This window comes from Oreochromis niloticus, linkage group LG8 (genome assembly GCF_001858045.2).
Source record: "Oreochromis niloticus isolate F11D_XX linkage group LG8, O_niloticus_UMD_NMBU, whole genome shotgun sequence".
Lineage (NCBI taxonomy): Eukaryota > Metazoa > Chordata > Actinopteri > Cichliformes > Cichlidae > Oreochromis > Oreochromis niloticus.
The window spans coordinates 11,758,609-11,778,655 of record NC_031973.2 but is presented as its reverse complement, the minus strand read 5'-3'; the positions used below and the strand labels follow the sequence as shown (position 1 = coordinate 11,778,655).

Below are 20,047 nucleotides of genomic sequence, written 5' to 3'. Positions count from 1 at the left end.
GCAAGTCTAAACACGATGCGGACAAGACAAGAGAGGCTAACAAAATAAAACAGGAAATAACAAAACTGTGACACCAAACACAAGGATGGCCTTAACCATGGGGAAACAGAAGGGGGAAGCGAATAAACTGAAACTCCAGGAATAAAGTACTAATAATAATTCAAAGAACAGACAACAGTAAACAAAGCTCATGACAGCATTTTTTTTTTGTTTGCTTTCCCCTTTTCCCCTACTGATCACTAATCAGCTTTTATCTCCTCTTAAGATACTCAGAAATGTTTTCTTATGGGTGAACCTACATAGTTTCTCTTTCACTATTTGTGAGATCAGTGCACTTGATTATGATGATACAGTTGCTTCTAACATCTTGATTGTGTCATTTATAACAAGTGAAGATTTTCTCACTCAGCAATGTGTCTTATATAAAAACGTTAACAAACAATAAATAACTAAGCGGCATGTTATGAGGTTTTTTTCTTTATCTTTTTTTTTTTTACAAGCCTCTATTGGAAGGAATGTATTTAATTACAGCTCATTTTAGCTGCACTTCTTGTCACACTGAACTTGGTAAGAATGGATTTGACCAATGAAATGAGCCACCAAAAATAAAGTGTAAATGATTTAATAAAAATTATGAAGCTAAATTCTGGTTGTGTTAAAAAATATATTTTAAAAAATTAAATCCATCAGCAGTTACTTTTGTTCATGCCTTCTAGTTTGTGAACGTGAATATTGTGCTTTACCATATGTGTTTGTCTGCTACTTGTTTGAAATTAGACTGTAAATGTCTTTTGTACACAGGTATTTCTTGGGGAAAATAAATCTTGATCTCAGTGATACAACCTGATAATTTCTGTCGTATATACTTAGGTTTGGTACCATAAACCATGTCATCACTAGTCTAATATGCTATAGTTGGTTTATCCATAAGCTCCTCGAATTTATGACTTCCTAATAGCCTCCGAGATCTTAACCCTGACGTAATATATACCGAAAATATCCACTCAGCAAACATTGTTAAAAAGATTGCAGTCTTTATATTATCAACACAAACAAACGGAGGCTTCTCTAAGTAGAAAAGTTATTTGGAACAAAGTAGGACTGAAATATAACCTTTAACACTTAAAACAAAACTTCTCATGTAAAAATCCTCTGACAAATCGCTTTGAATTGTCCCTGCAACAAAGTCTGGTTTTCTAAGTCGCTCACCTGTCTGTAGCCACACCCATCGTTAGCCACCTGACAAGGAGCAGGAAGCAAAGACTCAAAGCAGGCACTCCGTGGGCTTAACGGGGACGTAATCTACAGACTTCAAAAATGATCATCAAAAATCCCATCCTAATAACTGTTTTCGTTTTTTCCTTTATTTCTGGGATCGATAACAAAGGTAAGACTCCTCTGAGCTTGGCTAAATGCGTAGGCTGTCGATGTTAAAGGACATATGACTAAAACTTGGAATTTTTCATTCTTAAAAAAAAGGAGAAAAAAAAGTCCAGAAAAAAAGCTTTGTGTGGTTAATCAGGACATATTTAGCTCCTGAAAGTACAGCAAAATAAGCTTAAATGTTGCTCTGGTCATTTTAATTTGGGTGTGTTCTTAAATGTCTCCTTTCCTGAGAACTTGCATTAGGTAATCATGGAGTGACTTCTCTATTTTTATAGTATCTTGTTGAATTTACATTCCAGATGCTTTCCAGGGGTTTACATCAAAGCTTTCCAAGTATTCCATTGTAAATCCTCAAGTGATTCATAGAGGGTCTAGGAGCATCAACAGACAACATCATTTAAAAGATGTGAGTACCTGATACCTGACTGAATTATCTTTTCAGCTGATGGTTTAATATGAACTTTTTTTAAAAAAATGCTCTTTACATATTAAGAAATATGGAGATGAGACGGTGTCATATGCAGTCAACATAAACAACCAAAAGCATGTCATTCATCTGAAAAAGAACAGGTATGTGAATTTGGTTGTAGTGACATTATAAGCTTATATTAAAGCTGCAGACAAAAAAATAAATATATGTACATGTTTTCTTTTCTTTTCAGAGACTTCTTACACCCAAATTTTGTTCAATATTCACGTGACGCTGCCGGGAACTACAACACATCGTATCCGAAACAACATGTATGTTGAAACACAGCTTAAGTTATAAGGCTGGTCTTGAGCATTAACACTAAAACCTGTTTTAATTTTGTTGTTTTTCAGGTACATTGTTATTACCACGGGGAGGTGGAAGGCTATGAGGATTCAATGGTAGCGCTGAGCACATGCTCTGGTCTCAGGTTTGACCATCCCTATTTAAAGCAATTTAAATTATTTTCCAATTATTCTATTTATTGGGAAATGTTCTCGATAAGTGCCAATTATTTACTTTAACCTTTGTAAGGAATAGTATCTAAGTTTCCTGAGCTCATAGTAACTGCTACAGGATTGCCATGCCAAGCCCCTGAATAGGATTAGAGCATTTGTCACCTAGAATGTCTGGAATGCTTTTCTGTAGGGGTGTGATCTTCTTTGAAAATAAGGCCTTTGGCCTGGAGCCTGTGCCACAGTCCACCACCAATGACCACCTTCTCTACCTTTTGGAGGACGTTCAGACCGAGCCCATCACCTGTGGAGTCATTACTGAGGCTACTTCAGCGCCGAGCCACGAACCCTTCAAGCCTGGCCAATCCCTAACTTCTCTGCTGCGGGTTAGATGCTCATTTGTTACTTCAACATATATTTGCAGTGTTAAAAGGTTATACAACATGAAAATCATTGGGGGATTTTGTTGCTTTAACAGAGAAAACGCAATTTACCACAGACCAGTTATGTGGAGTTGGTGCTGGTTGTGGATAATCTCAGGGTGAGTGTGTAAATATATATGTAGACAGATAGGTATATAGATATATATTTGTCTATGAACTCACTGATATGGAAATAATGACTAGGCTGCACGGGATTTACTTTTGTAAACTGGTGCAGTAAATGAACATATTACTCCTGGTGTCACCAGGCAGTTTTTAGTTTTTAAAATTGCTTTTCCCACAAAATCTGGAGTGCTTATATTGTAAAATATAGTGCCAAATCTATTGAGCAGCATGTTAATATAAACGCCATTAAATACAAATTAATTTTATTGTTGTTACGTTAAATGTGTTGACAGTATACTTTTGAGAAAAACAATGCGACAGCGGTGAGAGAGGAGATGGTGCAAATGGCTAATCTACTGGACGGGGTGAGATTTTAAGTTGTTTGTAAAAGAAAATGTGCCTAGTTAAACTAGATTCTGTACTAAAACACTGGTATGTTTTATTTTCCTCTTTGTTGTAGTACTACAAGCAGCTGAACATCCGAGTTGTCCTGGTGGGCCTGGAGATTTTTAAGGATAGTAATCCTTTTAGTGTGGAAGGCAGTGGAGGAGATGTGTTGGGAAATTTTGTTCAGTGGAGGAAGACTTTTCTGATACCCAAAATCAGGCATGACATTGGACAACTCATTGTGTAAGTAACGCGTGGTCTTTATCCTTTAGTTTATTTATTTTTTTCTGAGCAGGATGTTGTATCAATAATGCTTAATATCAGAATATCAACTGCTCTCTGACACATTTATCCCTTTTTCCATATTTGTCAGTGGTCGGTCTGGGACTTATCCAGGAGGTGTATTAGGTATGGCCTTTGTGGGCACAGTCTGCTCTGCCTCAAGTTCTGGAGGAATCAATGTGGTTAGTTCATCTCGGTTAACTTCTAACACCGGCACAGAAACTGATACCAATCATACATTATTCATGAAAACTGCAGCTTATTCTCGCAGGCTTTGAATACATTCTACTCTAGTCAAACAGGTTATACCTGAATGCACTCCACCACCGTGACAAGGCATCTTTCTTGTATTATTACATTTCTTGCATTTTTGTAAACTGCTTTTCTTATCAGTCAAACAGCATAATGTATAACATGTATAGATTGTTATTACTATTGCTATTGCAGTTAAGAAAGTGATTAGATCGATAAATTGATTTCTAATATTAGTAGAAATCTAGCTATATACTATATAATGTTATACTTTTAGTAGATATTTTTGATATATGCTTTTAAGTTCATTTACATTTTTTTCTTCTGGCTATACACGAATAATGATTCATCATATCATTGATTTAAACTCTCATTTCAAATTCAGGAGCTGCAAATTGGGCATAAATGCTGTTAAAATGTCACCATTTAATGTCCTGTGTTTGTTTTTACAGTTCAGCGACAAGAATTTGGCTTTTGTCTCCACTGTGGTGGCTCATGAGATGGGTCATAACCTGGGCATGAATCATGACACTGCGAGCTGCGCCTGTAATGGAACAAGCTGCATCATGTCAGGAGGTGCCAGGTAATACAGTTTTCACTAATGTTCAAAAAATGTTTAATTTATTGTTTTTTCCATAGAAGTCTTTTTTTAACATTCCTTACAATTCCAATTCTGAAAATTTGGGACGATATGTAAAATTTAAGGAAACAATGAATCCAATCACTAGTAAAGGTCATAAATCAAACATGCATACATCAAACATAGAAAACGTATCAAACGTTTGAACTGGGAAATGTACGGTTTGTATTAGCTCATTTAGAATATGATATCAGCAACACAACTCAAAAACGTTGGGATGGAGGCCACAGAAGGATGAAAAAGTGATACTAGAAAGAAACATTTTGCAACTAATGAGACAACAGGACAATAATATTATATAATATGGGTAAAAAAAAGTGAGGCAGAATTTCTCAAAAGTAAAAATGGGCAGAGGTTCACCAGCCTTTGAAAAAACTGCCCAGAAATTGTCAAGCAATTTCAGAATAATGTTCCTCAGTATAAAAAAAGACTTTGTATATGTCATCATCTACAATAAATGATATAATCAAAGATTATGACAATCTGGAGAAGTCTTTAAATGAATATTGCATTCCTGTGATCTTCAAGTCATTATGTGGGTCAGATACACTTTCAGAAATCACTGTCTGTGAACTGCAGGTTAAAGCTGTATTATGCAAAGAGAAAGCTGTATGTGAACGTTATCTGGAAACGCTGTCACTACCTCATTTAAAATGAACTGAACCAAAGTACCCTGGGAAAGTCTATGCCAGGGTGCTGGAAAGGAGAGTTCGTCCGCTAGTCGAACCTCGGATACAGGAGGAACAATGCGGTTTTCGTCCTGGTCGCGGAACACTGGACCAGCTCTTTAGCCTCTCAAGGATACTTGAGGGTGCATGGGAGTTTGCCCAACCAGTCTACATGTGTTTTGTGGACTTGGAGAAGGCATTCGACCGTGTCCCTTGGGGTGTCCTGTGGGAGGTGTTGCGGGAGTATGGGGTGTCTGGCCCATTGCTACGGGCCATTCGATCCCTATACAACCGTTGCAAGAGTTTGGTTCGCATTGCCGGCAATAAGTCGGACTCGTTTCCGGTGGGTGATGGGCTCCGCCAGGGCTGCCCTTTGTCACCGGTTCTGTTCATAATTTTTATGGACAGGATTTCTAGGCGCAGCCAAGTGGCGGAGGGCTTTCACTTCGGTGGCCTCAGAATCTCATCTCTGCTTTTTGCAGATGATGTGGTTCTGTTGGCTTCATCGGGTGAAGGCCTCCAGCTCGCACTGGAACGGTTCGCAGCCGAGTGTGAAGCAGTGGGAATGAGGATCAGCACCTCCAAATCTGAGGCCATGGTTCTCAGCCGGAAAAGGGTGGAGTGCCCACTCCGGGTCGGGGATGAGTTCCTGCCCCAAGTGGAGGAGTTCAAGTATCTCGGGGTCTTGTTCGCGAGTGATGGGAGAAGGGAGCCGGAGATCGACAGACGGATTGGTGCTGCGGCTGCAGTGATGCGGACGCTGCACTGGTCCGTCGTGGTGAAGAGGGAGCTAAGTGTAAAAGCGAAGCTCTCAATTTACCGGTCGATCTACGTCCCTACCCTCACCTATGGCCACGAGCTGTGGGTAGTGACCGAAAGAACGAGATCGCGGATACAAGCGGCAGAAATGAGCTTCCTCCGAAGGGTGGCTGGCCTCTCCCTTAGAGATAGGGTGAGAAGTTCAGCCATCCGGGAGGGGCTCAGAGTAGAGCCGCTGCTCCTCCACATCGAAAGGAGCCAGTTGAGGTGGTTCGGGCATCTGACAAGGATGCCTCCTGGGCGCCTCCTGGGTGAGGTGTTCCGGGCATGTCCCACCGGGAGGAGGCCCCGGGGCAGACCCAGGACACGCTGGAGAGATTACATCTCTCGGCTGGCCTGGGAGCGCCTTGGTGTTCCCCGGATAAGCTGGAGGAGGTGGCTGGGGAGAGGGAGGTCTGGGCTTCCCTGCTTAGGCTACTGCCCCCGCGACCCGGTCTCGGATAAAGCGGATGAAGATGGATGGATGGATGGATGAACCAAAGTGAAAAACTGTTCTGTGGTTGTACAAATCAAAATTTGAAATTCTTTTTCGGAAACATGGGCGCTGGACTAAAGAGGAGCGGGGCCATCTGACTTGTTAGTACTCAGTACAAAAGCCTGCATCTCTGATGGTATGTGGGTGCGTTAGTGCCTATGGAAATGGCAGCTTTAACATCTGGAATGGCACCATCAATGCTGAAAGATATATAAAGGTTTTAGATCAGTATAGATATTTAGAATTTGACAACAGAAACCTTTCACTATAGTAGGGTTTTTAAAAAATCTATATGAGGCCTGTCCAACTGTATATTTCTATAAATGATTTATCCTGTTATTTTGCAGTGGTGCCACACATTTTAGCCAATGCAGTGAAGCAGATTTTGAAGCACTGATTTTAAGAGGAGGAGGCCTGTGTCTGAGAAATCAGCCCGCTGCATCAAATGTGATTAGCAATCCTGAGTGTGGCAATGGCCTACTGGAACAAGGGGAGCAGTGTGATTGTGGCAAACCACAGGTAGAGTACTACTGTCAAATATAGTACTGTGCAGAAGTCTTGAACCAACCCTCATTTCTTTATATTTTGCTTCCAGGGAGCTGAACTTTCTTGTAATTGTTTATTTATTTATTTATTGAGCAATAGTTTTTTAGACTTTCTAAGAGTTCATCTAAATGTCATTTCTTTTATTATTATTTTATTATTATATTTTTTAAGCTACTTCACTTAAATTTTTTGAATATTCAGGAAATACCAAAAATAGCATAGTTTAGCAATCATAAATTGTATTTTAGCACCATCAAGGTGATTGCCAAAGAGCCATTAGCCAAAAACATGGCATGTTTGGTATTGTGTGCAAATTTTTGAGGAAACTGGATGGATGGGGGAAAAAAGGGCGAAGTGACCGACCTGAAAATCTATCTGCAGCAAATGAAAAAAAAAACCCCACTGTATGTCCATGTATGTTTGCAAGTTTCAATAAATCACTGCAATTATTTTCCAGTTTCCTTGCAAACTATAATGAAATAAGGGGTGGCTTAAGTCTTTTGCTCAGTACTATAAAGTCAAACACACTGGAAATAACACTTAATAACAAGCATTAACAATAGGTAATCATGTAAAGGTTTTTCTTACATGCCTTAGAAATTTGAATTAATAGCACCATCTGTTTAAATTGCATCAAGTCTTGAGAGGGAATATTAGATATCATATCATATCATATCATATCACATCATATCATATCAGGATGTCTAAATATGAAAACAGACATTTACAAATTGAATACAATGTGCGAAGAATTGCAACCTTTTTTTGTAAATTAATTTCACTTATTGCGGCACAATTACCCAATTACACTTCTGCTTCATGCCTCTGAGAGTGAAAATGCTCTGGCGGTGTTGAACTTTTGTATCTTTTGTTTAAATAATTAATAACTGTCTTTTCTTTCATCTGTTTCATACAGGAATGTACGAACAAGTGCTGCAATGCTGCCACATGCACATTTACCCGCGGGTCTGCATGTGCTCACGGAGCATGTTGTGAAAACTGTCAGGTCTGAAATGTGTTGGATTTAGATTTATGGTTGATTTTTGTGCTTTTTGCACCAAGAAAAACATTTGGAAATGTGGGTGAGTTAACTTTTTTCTCTCTTCTGTTTTTTAGCTGAAAGTTGCAGGAACGCCATGCAGAGATTCTGTCAATACCTGTGATCTTCCTGAATATTGTAATGGAAGAAATGAATCCTGTCCGAATGACTTTTATCTCATGGATGGTGTGCCCTGTCAAAACAATGCTGCGTACTGCTATGAAGGACGCTGTCAGACATATGATTATCAGTGCGGACATCTGTTTGCACCAGGTACATCTAATAATAATTCATTACTTTTTTCATGCTTTTAGTTTTCACTAATGTGGTTACTAGGCAAGACTTCTCAGACTTTTCTTGTTCTTTTTTCTGGATTATATTTCTCTTTTTGGCAGATAATGCAATAAAAGCAGCAGATATTTGTTTCCAAGATGCAAATCTTCAGGGAGATCGGTTTGGTAACTGTGGAATCAACACCAATGGAATCTACATCAAATGTACATCAGCGTAAGTACTCTCTAATGATGTAATTAATTCATCATCTCATGAATTTAAGGATTTTAGATAACATGTGTTGAAAAAGTACTGCACTAGTCATGTTGAACATCGACTTTGTTTTATAAAGTCGGTCAAATCTGAGAAGAATTCCCATCTTAATCCCATCCCCTCAGACTTTTCTCTTTTTGTACAACGATGTATAGCTATATCTAATTATATCTAATGAAAACATGGACAATTTTACTCTTATAATTTGGCACTTTCTAAGTCGTCTTATTTTCCATTTTTTGATCCCCTGTTGGAGTTCGCTTTTCAAAGATGTTTGGTTGAAACAAGCACCTTCCTAACTATGTTTTGATACTTAATTCTAGCCATGATTTCTTATGGAACAACTTTATTTGTGAACAAACTTTTTTCCTTTTACTTGCCAAATGTTAAATGTGAGATTATATTTACTCATTGAACTAAAAACATGAGAAACCAGAAGTGTAGATTATACTTGTTTATAAAATAAAAGTGTGGTTCTTGGGTTTTAACTTCAACCTATTGCTGATAAGCATGATGTCATGAATCTCCTCTCTCATCATGAGCATGTGAAGCTTTGCTGGTACACTAAATTCAGCATGTATTCAGTTAAGCATATGTGAATGTGTTTGAAAAAAAAAAAGTAGCATTACTTTATCTGATGGCAGTAACTGAGTGATAAGATGCAATTGTAGCATTTCAGTTAAAGATTAGATTTACCTTTTTTTCATCCAGTGTTTAAGTCATTTGCAACTGTGATTCATTTTGTTAATTTGACTTTGTTACACAGAAATGCCATGTGTGGAAAGGTGCAGTGCACCAACGTGAATGTGAATAAACCTCCTCTCGGTGCCTCAGTCAGTATCAAAATAGTTGCTGGGCAGACTTGTGTTAATGCAGACTTCAACCTTGGCACAGATGTGCTGGACCCAGCCTATGTTAACCCTGGCAGCCCCTGTGCTACAGGAAAGGTGAGCAAACTATTTTAATGCCAAAGGAAAGAAATGTAACAACTAATGCAAAAATACTGTCAACATCATAAGGAAAAACTGCTAATGACTCAATCTAACTGCACCAGTAAGTAACATCACTTTTCTTTTAGACCTGTGTGAACTTTCAGTGTGTGAATGCCTCTGCTCTCCTGCCCAACTTGACCTGTGATGCAAAAACTACCTGTAATGGCCGAGGGGTAAAATTTCTTCTTTTTTTTGTCTTTCTTTACTCAGATTCCAGCCACTTAGGACATGCTGGATATTTACTCTTTAATGTTTATTTCAGGTTTGTAACAACCTAGGTCACTGCCACTGTGAAAATGGCTGGGGCCCACCCTACTGTGACAGGTCAGGGTGGGGTGGCAGCATAGACAGCGGTCCTGCTCAAATAGGTACGTCTGAATTCACTGGTTATGACTTATGACAAATAAGTCCCCTAATACCACGTGTGTCAATATGACCATCTGAATTCATCATTAGATACACAGTCATCTGTTATCCCTTCATTAGGGGAGACATTATTGCCGTAGCATTTGCTGTTGTATCGTCTGTATGGGAAAATTTTCATTTTCACCAACTACATGCAGGGTATGTCTGCTGGATCAAAAACATTGTGATAGTTAACTATTAATTTTCATCTTATAAAATGCAGAACTTTTAGAAAGTTCCTTCCTGGTGCAATTCAAATGTCACTATTATTCCTAATTCACATCTGAACTTAATAAAGAACAAACGTCTCTTTTTTGCATAAGACTACTCCCTCAGAAACGGCCTGCTGATCTTCTTCCTCTTGGTGGTTCCTCTTCTGGTTCTTCTCATTTTGGTGCTCCTTTACATCTTTAGGAGAGAGTCCTTAGAGCCGTGCATCAAAAGGTAAACCTCAACTCAAATTAAGTGTACATACTAATAGTTTTGTTTTTCATATGGTGTTGTACATTTTGATTTTTTTTTTTTTTCAGGTTACATAAGACTCAAACCAAAAACAGAAATGCAGGCTCAAACAGCAATGCTCAAACGGGTGCCACAACCATACCTCCACCGGAGCGTCCCACCAACCGGGTAAATATATTTATCCTCTTATCTTCATAGTTATGGTTTAAAAGAAAGTACACACTCTGTCGATTCAAGGCTTTTACATCTCAGGGCATGTTACAAATGTCCTTAACAGGTTCTAAAATGATTTAAATGCAACCTGATAGGCACAAGAACAAACTGTGTCATTCTCAAATGAACAGAAATTGTGAAAATGCACAGCAGGAAAGACATCAGAAATGAACTTAAATGATCTGTCTATTAATCTGGGAAGGGTTATAAGGCCACACAATATGAAGGCCATCATTCTACAGTGAAAAAGATTCACAAGTGGAACACATTCGAGACAGCTGCTAGTCTTCCCAAATTCATCCCAAGGTCAGACCATGCAATGCTTGGAGAAATGGCAACAATTCCATGACGGCACAAACAGAAACAAAATGTTGGTCAAGGAAGCCGTTTCTCTTTAAAATGAAAACATGGCAGCACAGCTTAGCTTTGCAAAGTTTGCCAAACTTTGCAAAGGAAATTTGTAACATTCTGAAAAAGAAAGGAGCCCAGTCAAAGAATGGCCCAGTCAAAGTCCAGACTTAAACCTGTGGCAGGACTTTAAGACAGTTGTGCATGCAAAGCTCAATTAACAGAAACAACATTGTCCACAGTCACGTGAGACTTAAATGATTGCATGAAGTTATTGCTGTTTAAGGTGGTTTTAGATGCTGTTGGATCACAGGGTGTAGTTCATTTTTCACACACAGTTTCTGCATTTTGGCTGACATCATGCAATATGTCATATCCTGATGCATAAAACCTTAAAACTTAAAGAGTGTACTTTCTTGTGTGAAGAACGTGAAGTGCAGTGTTTGTTTATTTTCTAGTGAAAATGCAAATCCCTAAAGAGGAAAAGTAACTCGGTTAGATGTTTAGTGTTGCTCATTGTTGTGTTTGCTTTGTTCTTATTCTAGCCTGCATTTCCAGCAGCTGCCTCAACTCCAGTTTCTGGGTATGAACTGACTTACTTTTTTACTTAACTAAATCCATACTTCCTTCATAGATAAATGGAAACTGAAGCTGTCAGTACACAAACAAACATGTGTGATTGGTTTCTGACTCACTTTAAACATAATCTGTCAGTTTCAGGTACGGAGAAACGAACTACTGGGATGATGAAAACAGTCATGACCCCCCTCAACAACCACCTCTTGTACAGGGCCCTGGAGTACCCAGACCAATCCCACCGAAACATCTACCAAGCTAATTGTTTTCATACAGTATCATTTAAATTATTTTCTGAAGTTTTGAATTTACTACAGATCAACACTGTATGAAGAGACTATTTTAAAACACTGTGATAATTAAAGGCATGCTGTTTGTAAGATTGACTGTTATTATGTGGTGGTGGATGAGGCTGGTAAATGTTTACTGAAATGACTGTTTTATTAGGTCTTTGTTACTATTTGGGGATACATGCAAATAAAATGTCAACAAAAGTTTTATATTTTACATCATCATGCTTTTTTAAAAAAAAATATATATATATTATTGATGTTTCTTGCAGTTAAATGCAATTGTTTTAATGTGTGCAATGTAATAATGAAGGGTATCAAAAATGGACTTTGATTGTTTCATTGTAACTGAGTTGTTCAAAGTATCATGCAAATGGGTCTTCAGTGCAATGTCATTGCTTTAATACTTGCCCTTCTGTTGTCAAAGTTTGCACATTTATACATGTTTCTAAGTACAGAATAAATAACTTTAGCGAAGGCTAACTTCATGGCATTTATTATCTGTGGCTTTTATTAGGCAATTAAATGATGTTATCATTAATTGGAGTTTCTGACAGTCGCCAAAACAAATGTTTACTGCAAAAAATTCTTGTGGCTTTTAAATTATTTCTACACTAAGAATAGAAACAGAAACACTGTGTGTACAATCATAGAGAGTCAAAATGGCAAAAAGTAAAATGTAAAACTAAATAAAGTTTCAGCATCCAGTCCATTTTGACCACTTAGGATATGTTGATAGAACTGCAATTTATTTATTTAGAAATTTCTGTTGCCCTCAATACTTTTAAGGTAACTGTTAACCCATGATAATGCCACCCCTCTGACCCCATATGTACATAGTTTGTTAAGTAAAAGGTTGTGATCAACTGTATCAAATGCTTTCTTTAAATCTAAAAAAAACTCCGACAGCATATTCTTTGTTTTCAATAGCAGTTGAATAATAAACTCCATTAAGGCATGCATTGTGGTCATTTTGGGTCTAAATCCATACTGCTGTTCATATAGTACATTGTTTTTTGTGATAAAGTCATAAAATCTATTGTAAAATACTTTTACCAGTATCTTAGAGAACTGCAGTAGTAGAGAGATGGGCCGATAGTTTGTTATCTCCAGCTTTATACATTGGAACTACCTTTGCAATTTTCATCTTATCAGAAAATAATCCGCTTTGTAATAACAGATTACAAATGTAGGTAAATGGTTTCACAATGCATCCAATAATATCTTTAATTAAGTCCATAGCAATGCCATCACAGTCAGCTGATTTCTTGGAGTTAAAGGATGTAACTACATCCATAATTTCCTCTTCATCTACTCCCCTCATAAACATTGAGTTTGCTACATTAATAGTTTTAGGAGGGTGCCCAGATTTTACAATTTCTTTAGCCAAGCTAGGACCAACATTAAGAAAAAAGTCATTAAAACCATTTGCGATTTGTTTTATGTCACTAGTCGTTCTATTTTGTATTTGAAAGTTATTTGGATATTCCAATCCTTTAGTTACAAGTTACAATATTTTTTAGTACTGTCCAACACGCCCTAACAGGTCGTTTACAACAGTCAAATTTTTAAAATTCTTTTGGAGTAACCTTTTAAAATATTATGTGCTTTTATTTTGAAGGACGTCGGTAGGAAATGACATGCGGAAGAATATGCGGAAGTTAATATCCAACATGGCTGCAAACAGAGTACAAATGTAAGTAGTAGAAGCTGGGTTGTGAAGCTGCTCTCTCGTAGCCCATGGCAACAGAGGAGGCCGTGAGTGTCAGCAGGGCTTCGGCCTGTCTGTGTGTCCTCTGCGGGCTACCCGCTGCTGGGAAGTCCACCCTGGCCCGCCGGATTGTCAGTACCGCCGCACAGCACGGATGGAGAGCCACTGTGGTGCCATACGATGACCTGATCCCAGAGCAAGCTTTTCGGACCAAAGTGGTCGAGGATGGTGTTAACCTACAAGAAATGGTAAGGACATGATTCAAATGTAATGTGAACCAACCATCCTGCGTAATATTAGCTATAGTAGGGCATTATGACTATTAGAGAACGCAATCAAAATAGTATAGCTTTACATTAAAGCTATAGTTTGGTGCTAATTAATAGAAAAGGTAAAAAAATAAAAATAAAAGGTTTAGCCCTTTGACAGCACTAGGTTAGGTCAATTTACCCATCCATGTAAGTAAATTTCATGTGTTCAGTGCTTGAAGATTAGAGGTTAGATTTGTTTTGGTCTTTTTAGGTAACTCTCACTACACTTTTCCATCCAATGTTTTACCTTTTCCCAGTTTAGGAAAGGGTAAAACATTGAGATAGACAAAACATCAGATAGTTTAGGCCATGGTAAATTTTAGCACTTGCATCATAGGATATTTGAGGATAAGTATTTTGTCCAAGGACACTTCATCATATAGAGTCCAGGAGCTGGGGATTGACCCAACATTAGTAAACAACCTGCTGTAAGTCTTGAGCCAACATAAACAACAAGCTTCTTGATTTCCCTGTAATGTTACCTTTTGCTGCACGATATGTGACTGTATTAAATATTCAAAGTACTTTTATTCTCCAGCAGATTGTTTTTAAAATCAATATTGTCTCCATACATCATAAGTAGCTTGAGTATGTCCTACTAATTTTAGAACTGATTCTCCTCTCTAGCACACTGAATGGAAGTCACACAGACAAGCAGTGTTGTACTGTATTGAGCAGTTCTTGCAGAAGTCAGAAATACTGCCAGAGGCACCGAGCAGCTCTGGGATCAGCATTGCTACCTGGGAGCAGTGCACTCAAGCTCTGATGGGGCCTAAAGGTCTGAAGCCACCTCTCGTCTTTCTACTGGATGACAACTTCTACTATCCAAGTATGAGATATGAAGTTTGTCAGCTTGCAAGGAAGTGTAAGAACCTTCTTATCAACTGAATATGCCACTTAACGCTATGCGGCTCTTCAAATATTGGGTTAACGTCTTCTGATGTTGCAGATTCGCTGGGTTTCTGCCAGGTCTACCTACAGTGTGATTTAGAATCATGCATCAGCAGAAACCAGAGCAGGTCTCAGCCAGTTCCCACTGAGGTGATACTGGAGATGGTGAAGAGGTTGGAGTCTCCGAATCCTCAGAAGAACTCATGGGAGATTAACAGCATTACTCTTAACAGCACAGGAACTGTGTCCAAATCTGACATGTAAGGCAGCAGAAAGAGCAGCCATAAAGATTAATTACCAAAGTCAATTCATAAGTCAGGCTTTAATTTGTTGCCTCTGTGTTCTCCTATGTGGCTTATCCTCAGCCAGAGGGTGATGGAATTGATCTCCTCTGCACTAAGTAACCCACTAAGCATGGGGGAAGATAACAAAGAACAAAAGGTGAGACACTGTAGAGTAAACTTGAGACACATGCCAGTGATGTAGCTACAGAAGCAGATCATTTCTATCATTTCTAAAGGTTTAACATATGAAATAACGCATAGTCAAGACTCTTCAAATCAACAGTACCTAATCAAAGGGAGCCAACCTCAAGCATGACCCCCTTTTAAAACAGCCCTCAGACCCTAAGGGGTGAGACTGTTTATAAGTGGGTTGTCAGCCATACGGTCAGCCATATTGGAACATCATTATACCGAGTACCTTAAAGGGGATGGATGAGGGATGGGAAAGGAGACAGAGAAGGAAAAAACATGAAGGCGAGGGGGTAAAATATATCATCATCAACATGCAATAATAATAACAATGATTCATTATTAACACATACTGTTTAAAAAAATAATCACTTATGGTCATAAACAACAGTACTAGCTGGTAGTCTTGTCTTGATACTACAGTAGTAATAACAGGTCCTTCAATACTACATATTATAATAATAAGTGGAAAATTAGAAACATATTAAAAGGATAGTTTTGCACTGAGGTAAGAATGCATCATTAGTAGTGGAAATGCAAGAACTCAGAGAAATACCATTATGCATAGCTGAATTATTTCTATACATGTTGCTGTTTTCATATATACATAGGTATTGGCTTAAGACATACACCTGCACATATGTCATCATCTATTTTGCAGGAAGCTGATCGTCTGAAATGTGCCAATAGTGTTGTCCACCAGGCTGACCAGGCCTGTCGACGCCTCATCTCCGAAGCCATGAAAACTGCCAGAGGTCAGCCTCGGAAAATGCTTAATATTTCAAGTTTAACAGAGCATGCTGCCACTTGAAGCCTAGCTGAATGATCAACTCGTCTTTGCCTAATTTCAGAGAACCAAGTACCTCCTGAACGCATGAGGTCTTTGGCTGCTCAGCTGAGTGAATCCAAAGCAACGTTTCTTCATAACCTGCGGAAACATTTTCTGAATGACGTGTCATTTATCCAAGAAGAGGAAATCAACGTAGAGCACGCAGTGAAGAGAGCAGCTGAAATTTTTAATGATGACTTGAAAGAAATCTTGTCTAGAATCATAAATGACAAATAAGCTTGACTGAATATCCAATGTACTGTATTTTATTAAATGTAATAATTGAAAATGCTTTTTAAAAATTATTTTTCTGCTACTAAGTGAAACACTCGTAAATGGTTGTAATTTAATAACTTGGTAATTACAACTGTGAATGAAATGTTTATTTTTTAAAATAAATTCTCCTCAACTGATTTCACATGTCTACGTGACTTCTCTCCTGATATGGTACAGTGTGGTAATTAAGAGTAAATGGATCATTATTAATCTCACTCACATTTTCTGCCCATACTAACATTATCATGTACAAACAAGTTAATGTGTCCAAGATTTGCACAAACGGAAAGCCGCTAACATTAGTTCACATTACATGTAACATAATGAGGGTTATATGGGATCTTTAATATGGCTCAGCATTGGCTAATATACAGACAGTAAGTGGCTATGGTTGATTTTAAAGTTGTATGTACAGAAAAACAACGTTACTTGAGATAGTATATAAATATTAATTTTTAAAAAGGGATGTAACACAACTGTAAAAAGGAAAAAAACTACTAATTGTAGTCTCTGAGGTTAGATATAAATAAATATGAGAACCACAACTCCCACTGAGGAATGTGTCCGGCTAATTTAACCATGATTGAGACTTGTGTATAATTATTAGGCAAACAAGCAATTTATAAATGGTGGTGAGAATGGCAGCTCGATGGCTCCACTGTGAATACAAAGCTGGTTGAGCTTGAAATGTTTGGTGCTTAATACTGTTTTGGTGTTGTATTTAAAAAATAATAATTTATACGCCACACCCAACAGCCACAACATTAAAACCACCCTCATAATATTGAACTGGGCCCCACCTTCCTGCTGGAAAACAGAGATCTAAGCATTCATGGTGTGGACACTGCACCTGTTGGCAGCAGGGTGATGCACTGTGGGGCTTGGTCTGAACACTGGCAAATGAACTGGTACTTGTATAGCTGCAAGACCTCATTCACCCAATCACATACACACACATTCACACGGCACTTTCTAACATTCTCACGTACACTCCAATTGATACTTTGGGGGTTCAATAGCTCACCCGAGGATCAACCAACCAACCAACCAACCTTCCAGCTAGTAGACGGGCCACAAAAGCCAATTTCATTGCACTGTAACGATATAATCACTGCTATTCATTTTGCCTGTCAGTGGTTTCAATGTTCTGGCTGATCAGTGTATATAGCTGCCTTTATAAATGTGATTTACTCAACAGGCTGAATGAAATCCTAATGACTCACTCCAAAGCGATGAAACACTGCAAATCCCATCCCATAATGCCAAATCCAATAAGCTGCATGAGCAAAGGAGTACAGATGTCATAAGGCATTAACTAACAACAAACTATGCCGTGTTGCAATGTGTCGTGTGGTTTTGTGCACTCACAACTAATATGAGAAGCCCAAAGTTGGGATTAAGGTAGAAAAGCAGTAAGGCAACAGTATAGTGCAGATGTAGAAGTGTAAAATAAAAAAAACAACTTAAAACATGAAATGTAAAACAGTCTCACTATGTTCAGTTGCTAAATATAACCAATATAACAAAAACAAAGCTCCATATGCATCTGTGTTGCCAGAAATCACTTTTTATGTTGGCCACGGGCAAAATGGCAGGCAAAATCGTATTTGTCTGCGCATTTATGCCCACAGCTGTTGCACTGGAATGGATGTTCATAGCCGTGGCAGCCCATGTGAATAGTGTAGAGGATATTGTCAGAAAAGTGAATATCACAATGTTGGCATTTATACATGACCTGCTGGTCCGGTATAGTGAGGGCAGGGGTGGGTGTGCCCGACTGGCTGTTGCTAACACACCCAGTCAGAGCGTTCATGTTGTTCTCAAAGCCAAGGCTCAGAGCAGGACTACAGTTCTCGTGGCATGAGGTGGGAGATTCTTTTTTAGGTGATGATATCTGCACTCCATTTGAGCACATTGCAACCTGTTCACTGGAGACATTATGTATTAGGATGGGCTTCTCATCTTTTATTGACTCCCTGTCTGGGGACACGGGAGTCTGAGACTCAGGGTGGAGCTCAGCCAACTGACCGGCTAGTGTAGACATGTGGTCGAGTGGGTTTTTAAAAGTCAAACCATTAGCACTCCTGTTGCGACTTTCCTTCTCATCCACCCTGGGAGCGTTCTTATACTCGCTGCTGTTTAAATGGTGGATTTTGTGAGACAAGTCATTCAGAAAATCCGATTTTGGCATCACCACGGAGGGCGGGTTGAGATTGATGAGGAGGCGCCGTCCAAACCCCAGCGAGGCCGTCCTCTTCTGCAAAGCGCTCAGCATTCTCTTGTTGGAGAAAGGAGAGCGTGCCACCCTGGTGGGCAAAAGCTTGTGGCGGCGTCGCCGATGATGCGACAGGTTGCTGCGGTCACTGCATCGAAAGGCGCAGAGGTCACACTTGTACGGTTTCTCTCCTGTGTGTGAGCGCATGTGGGCTTCCAAGTGACGCTCGTACGCAGATGCAAATGGGCACAGCTGGCAGCGGTGAGGCTTTTCTCCTGGGCAAGGAAATAACTGCAGTTATAACTCTGATATTAACCAGCATATTTTACTGTGATGGTGTGCACTGAGGAAAAGAAGTGTCTATTACACAAGGTTTAAACAAGGTGAAGCTTTTCAGTATTTCACTTTATCAGCTGTATATCAAGGATATTTACAAGGTGGGAAATCTGACCTGTGTGGATGCGGATGTGCTCTATTAAGCGAGCCATGCCCTTGTTTGCATAACTGCAGTAGCTGCACTTATACTTTCCATCGCAGGTCCTCTCCAGGCCATCCATCTGCACATCTGACCCATCCTCCACAGACAGTCTCACCTCCACAGACGGGGGGTCCAGACCATTTTGCTCGCACCTTGGGGCAACTACAAACAAACACAGCATGACTTCAACATCTGATTTTGCTTAGTAAACACGTAAATACGTTGTTTGTATATTAGTGTGCTTCCTTCTCACCGGCTTGAAAGGACTCCGCTGTCTCTTTTTCACCACAAACGGAGCCTGAAATCATGTTGACATGCTGGGTTTGCTGGGTCAGGTATTCTTGAAATTCCTTTACAAAATCCACGGGCTCGGTCTTTATCTCCTCCATGTTCCTTCACATGTGCTGAGCCTGATAAATAAAAGATTAAAAGGTGATAGCGACATGTACTACAAGTCTGCTTTGGTATTCTGACAGCAGCTAACCTACTGCTGCTAGCGTTCTTAATGACTAGCCTACAGCTTTTAGCAGCAGTGCTAACATTACCTATATATTTAAGCTCTAGTATTTTAAATTTTAACATCCAAATTAAGCACAATCGTTACTGTGGTCAATATTTTGCCATAACAACTCTGACAAACCCTTTTTTCGAGCTAACAGCAGAGTTTAATGGGGACAGTTTATCATCTCATGCTGTTACCTGGCGAACATGCGATCGCTTCCGTTTTTTCTGATATGTTAGCGGTCACCCAAACGCAACTGTTGCCTTCGCTGTTATAGGAAAAATATAACCTATGCTTGTTTTTGTGTAGGTCTGTCGTTGTCTTTTTTAATGGCAGACAGTTAAGAACCTGGGTGAAATCTGAATACGCTCACATGGGTTTCAGTACGCACAAACAGATGGAAACACACACACATTCTCACAAGCCTACAATAATGGCCTTATAATTTTGCACATGACACACGTAATGAAACTGGCATAAGTTTGTCTCTTTCGTGTGATTTCTTAATTTCATAAGTACATACACAAAGTTAAAGATTCACAAGAGTAACAGGATTTTCTTTT

The 20,047-nt window shown here is 39.0% G+C and overlaps 3 protein-coding genes across 6 annotated transcripts; 2 read left to right on the top strand and 1 right to left on the bottom strand.

The window, feature by feature from the left end:
* The first annotated feature begins 1,203 nt into the window (after positions 1-1,203).
* adam9b (ADAM metallopeptidase domain 9b) lies at positions 1,204-12,281 on the top strand. The gene is made up of 22 exons (XM_005471391.4): positions 1,204-1,387; positions 1,686-1,792; positions 1,880-1,956; positions 2,049-2,127; positions 2,209-2,285; positions 2,504-2,696; positions 2,789-2,851; positions 3,152-3,223; positions 3,319-3,488; positions 3,619-3,709; positions 4,232-4,362; positions 6,729-6,900; positions 7,844-7,933; positions 8,044-8,239; positions 8,362-8,473; positions 9,279-9,459; positions 9,591-9,677; positions 9,767-9,872; positions 10,233-10,353; positions 10,440-10,539; positions 11,478-11,515; positions 11,647-12,281. Exons 1-22 carry the CDS (start codon positions 1,318-1,320, stop codon positions 11,768-11,770), a joined length of 2,457 nt encoding a protein of 818 aa, XP_005471448.1. The 5' UTR covers positions 1,204-1,317; the 3' UTR covers positions 11,771-12,281.
* Positions 12,282-13,424: 1,143 nt separating this feature from the next.
* On the top strand, positions 13,425-16,426 carry pstk (phosphoseryl-tRNA kinase). 2 transcript variants are annotated; one of them, XM_005471397.2, is made up of 6 exons: positions 13,425-13,757; positions 14,448-14,649; positions 14,770-14,971; positions 15,077-15,152; positions 15,846-15,939; positions 16,036-16,426. In XM_005471397.2, exons 1-6 carry the CDS (start codon positions 13,539-13,541, stop codon positions 16,248-16,250), a joined length of 1,008 nt encoding a protein of 335 aa, XP_005471454.1. In that variant the 5' UTR covers positions 13,425-13,538; the 3' UTR covers positions 16,251-16,426. The 2 variants fall into 2 exon arrangements, with proteins under 2 accessions (XP_005471454.1, XP_013124965.1); XM_013269511.2 differs by having other exon boundaries at positions 13,426-13,757; positions 14,448-14,685.
* A 750-nt stretch (positions 16,427-17,176) lies between these two features.
* Positions 17,177-19,773, bottom strand: LOC100692689 (zinc finger protein Pegasus). Of its 3 annotated transcripts, none has more exons than XM_003441786.5 (4): positions 19,682-19,773; positions 19,236-19,392; positions 18,956-19,144; positions 17,177-18,779 (listed from the first exon to the last, which is right to left on the bottom strand). In XM_003441786.5, exons 2-4 carry the CDS (start codon positions 19,369-19,371, stop codon positions 17,851-17,853), a joined length of 1,254 nt encoding a protein of 417 aa, XP_003441834.1. In that variant the 5' UTR covers positions 19,372-19,392; positions 19,682-19,773; the 3' UTR covers positions 17,177-17,850. The 3 variants fall into 3 exon arrangements, with proteins under 3 accessions (XP_003441834.1, XP_013124964.1, XP_005471453.1); XM_013269510.3 differs by having other exon boundaries at positions 19,623-19,713; XM_005471396.3 differs by lacking the exon at positions 19,682-19,773 and adding an exon at positions 19,528-19,623.
* Positions 19,774-20,047: the final 274 nt, after the last annotated feature.

What these genes read in the sequence shown, in the direction of transcription:
- LOC100692689 (XM_003441786.5), bottom strand. Translation starts at nt 19,371, where the DNA reads ATGGAGGAGATAAAGACCGAGCCCGTGGATTTTGTAAAGGAATTTCAA. An exon ending in AGCGGAGTCCTTTCAAGCCG is followed by an intron (nt 19,145 to 19,235) that starts GTGAGAAGGAAG and finishes GTTTGTTTGTAG; the next exon opens with TTGCCCCAAGGTGCGAGCAA. An exon ending in GCACATCCGCATCCACACAG is followed by an intron (nt 18,780 to 18,955) that starts GTCAGATTTCCC and finishes TTCCTTGCCCAG; the next exon opens with GAGAAAAGCCTCACCGCTGC.
- adam9b (XM_005471391.4), top strand. Translation starts at nt 1,318, where the DNA reads ATGATCATCAAAAATCCCATCCTAATAACTGTTTTCGTTTTTTCCTTT. An exon ending in GACAACATCATTTAAAAGAT is followed by an intron (nt 1,793 to 1,879) that starts GTGAGTACCTGA and finishes TTACATATTAAG; the next exon opens with AAATATGGAGATGAGACGGT. An exon ending in GCCCCTGTGCTACAGGAAAG is followed by an intron (nt 9,460 to 9,590) that starts GTGAGCAAACTA and finishes CTTTTCTTTTAG; the next exon opens with ACCTGTGTGAACTTTCAGTG.
- pstk (XM_013269511.2), top strand. Translation starts at nt 13,539, where the DNA reads ATGGCAACAGAGGAGGCCGTGAGTGTCAGCAGGGCTTCGGCCTGTCTG. An exon ending in GTGTTAACCTACAAGAAATG is followed by an intron (nt 13,758 to 14,447) that starts GTAAGGACATGA and finishes TCTCCTCTCTAG; the next exon opens with CACACTGAATGGAAGTCACA. An exon ending in TTGTCAGCTTGCAAGGAAGT is followed by an intron (nt 14,686 to 14,769) that starts GTAAGAACCTTC and finishes CTGATGTTGCAG; the next exon opens with ATTCGCTGGGTTTCTGCCAG.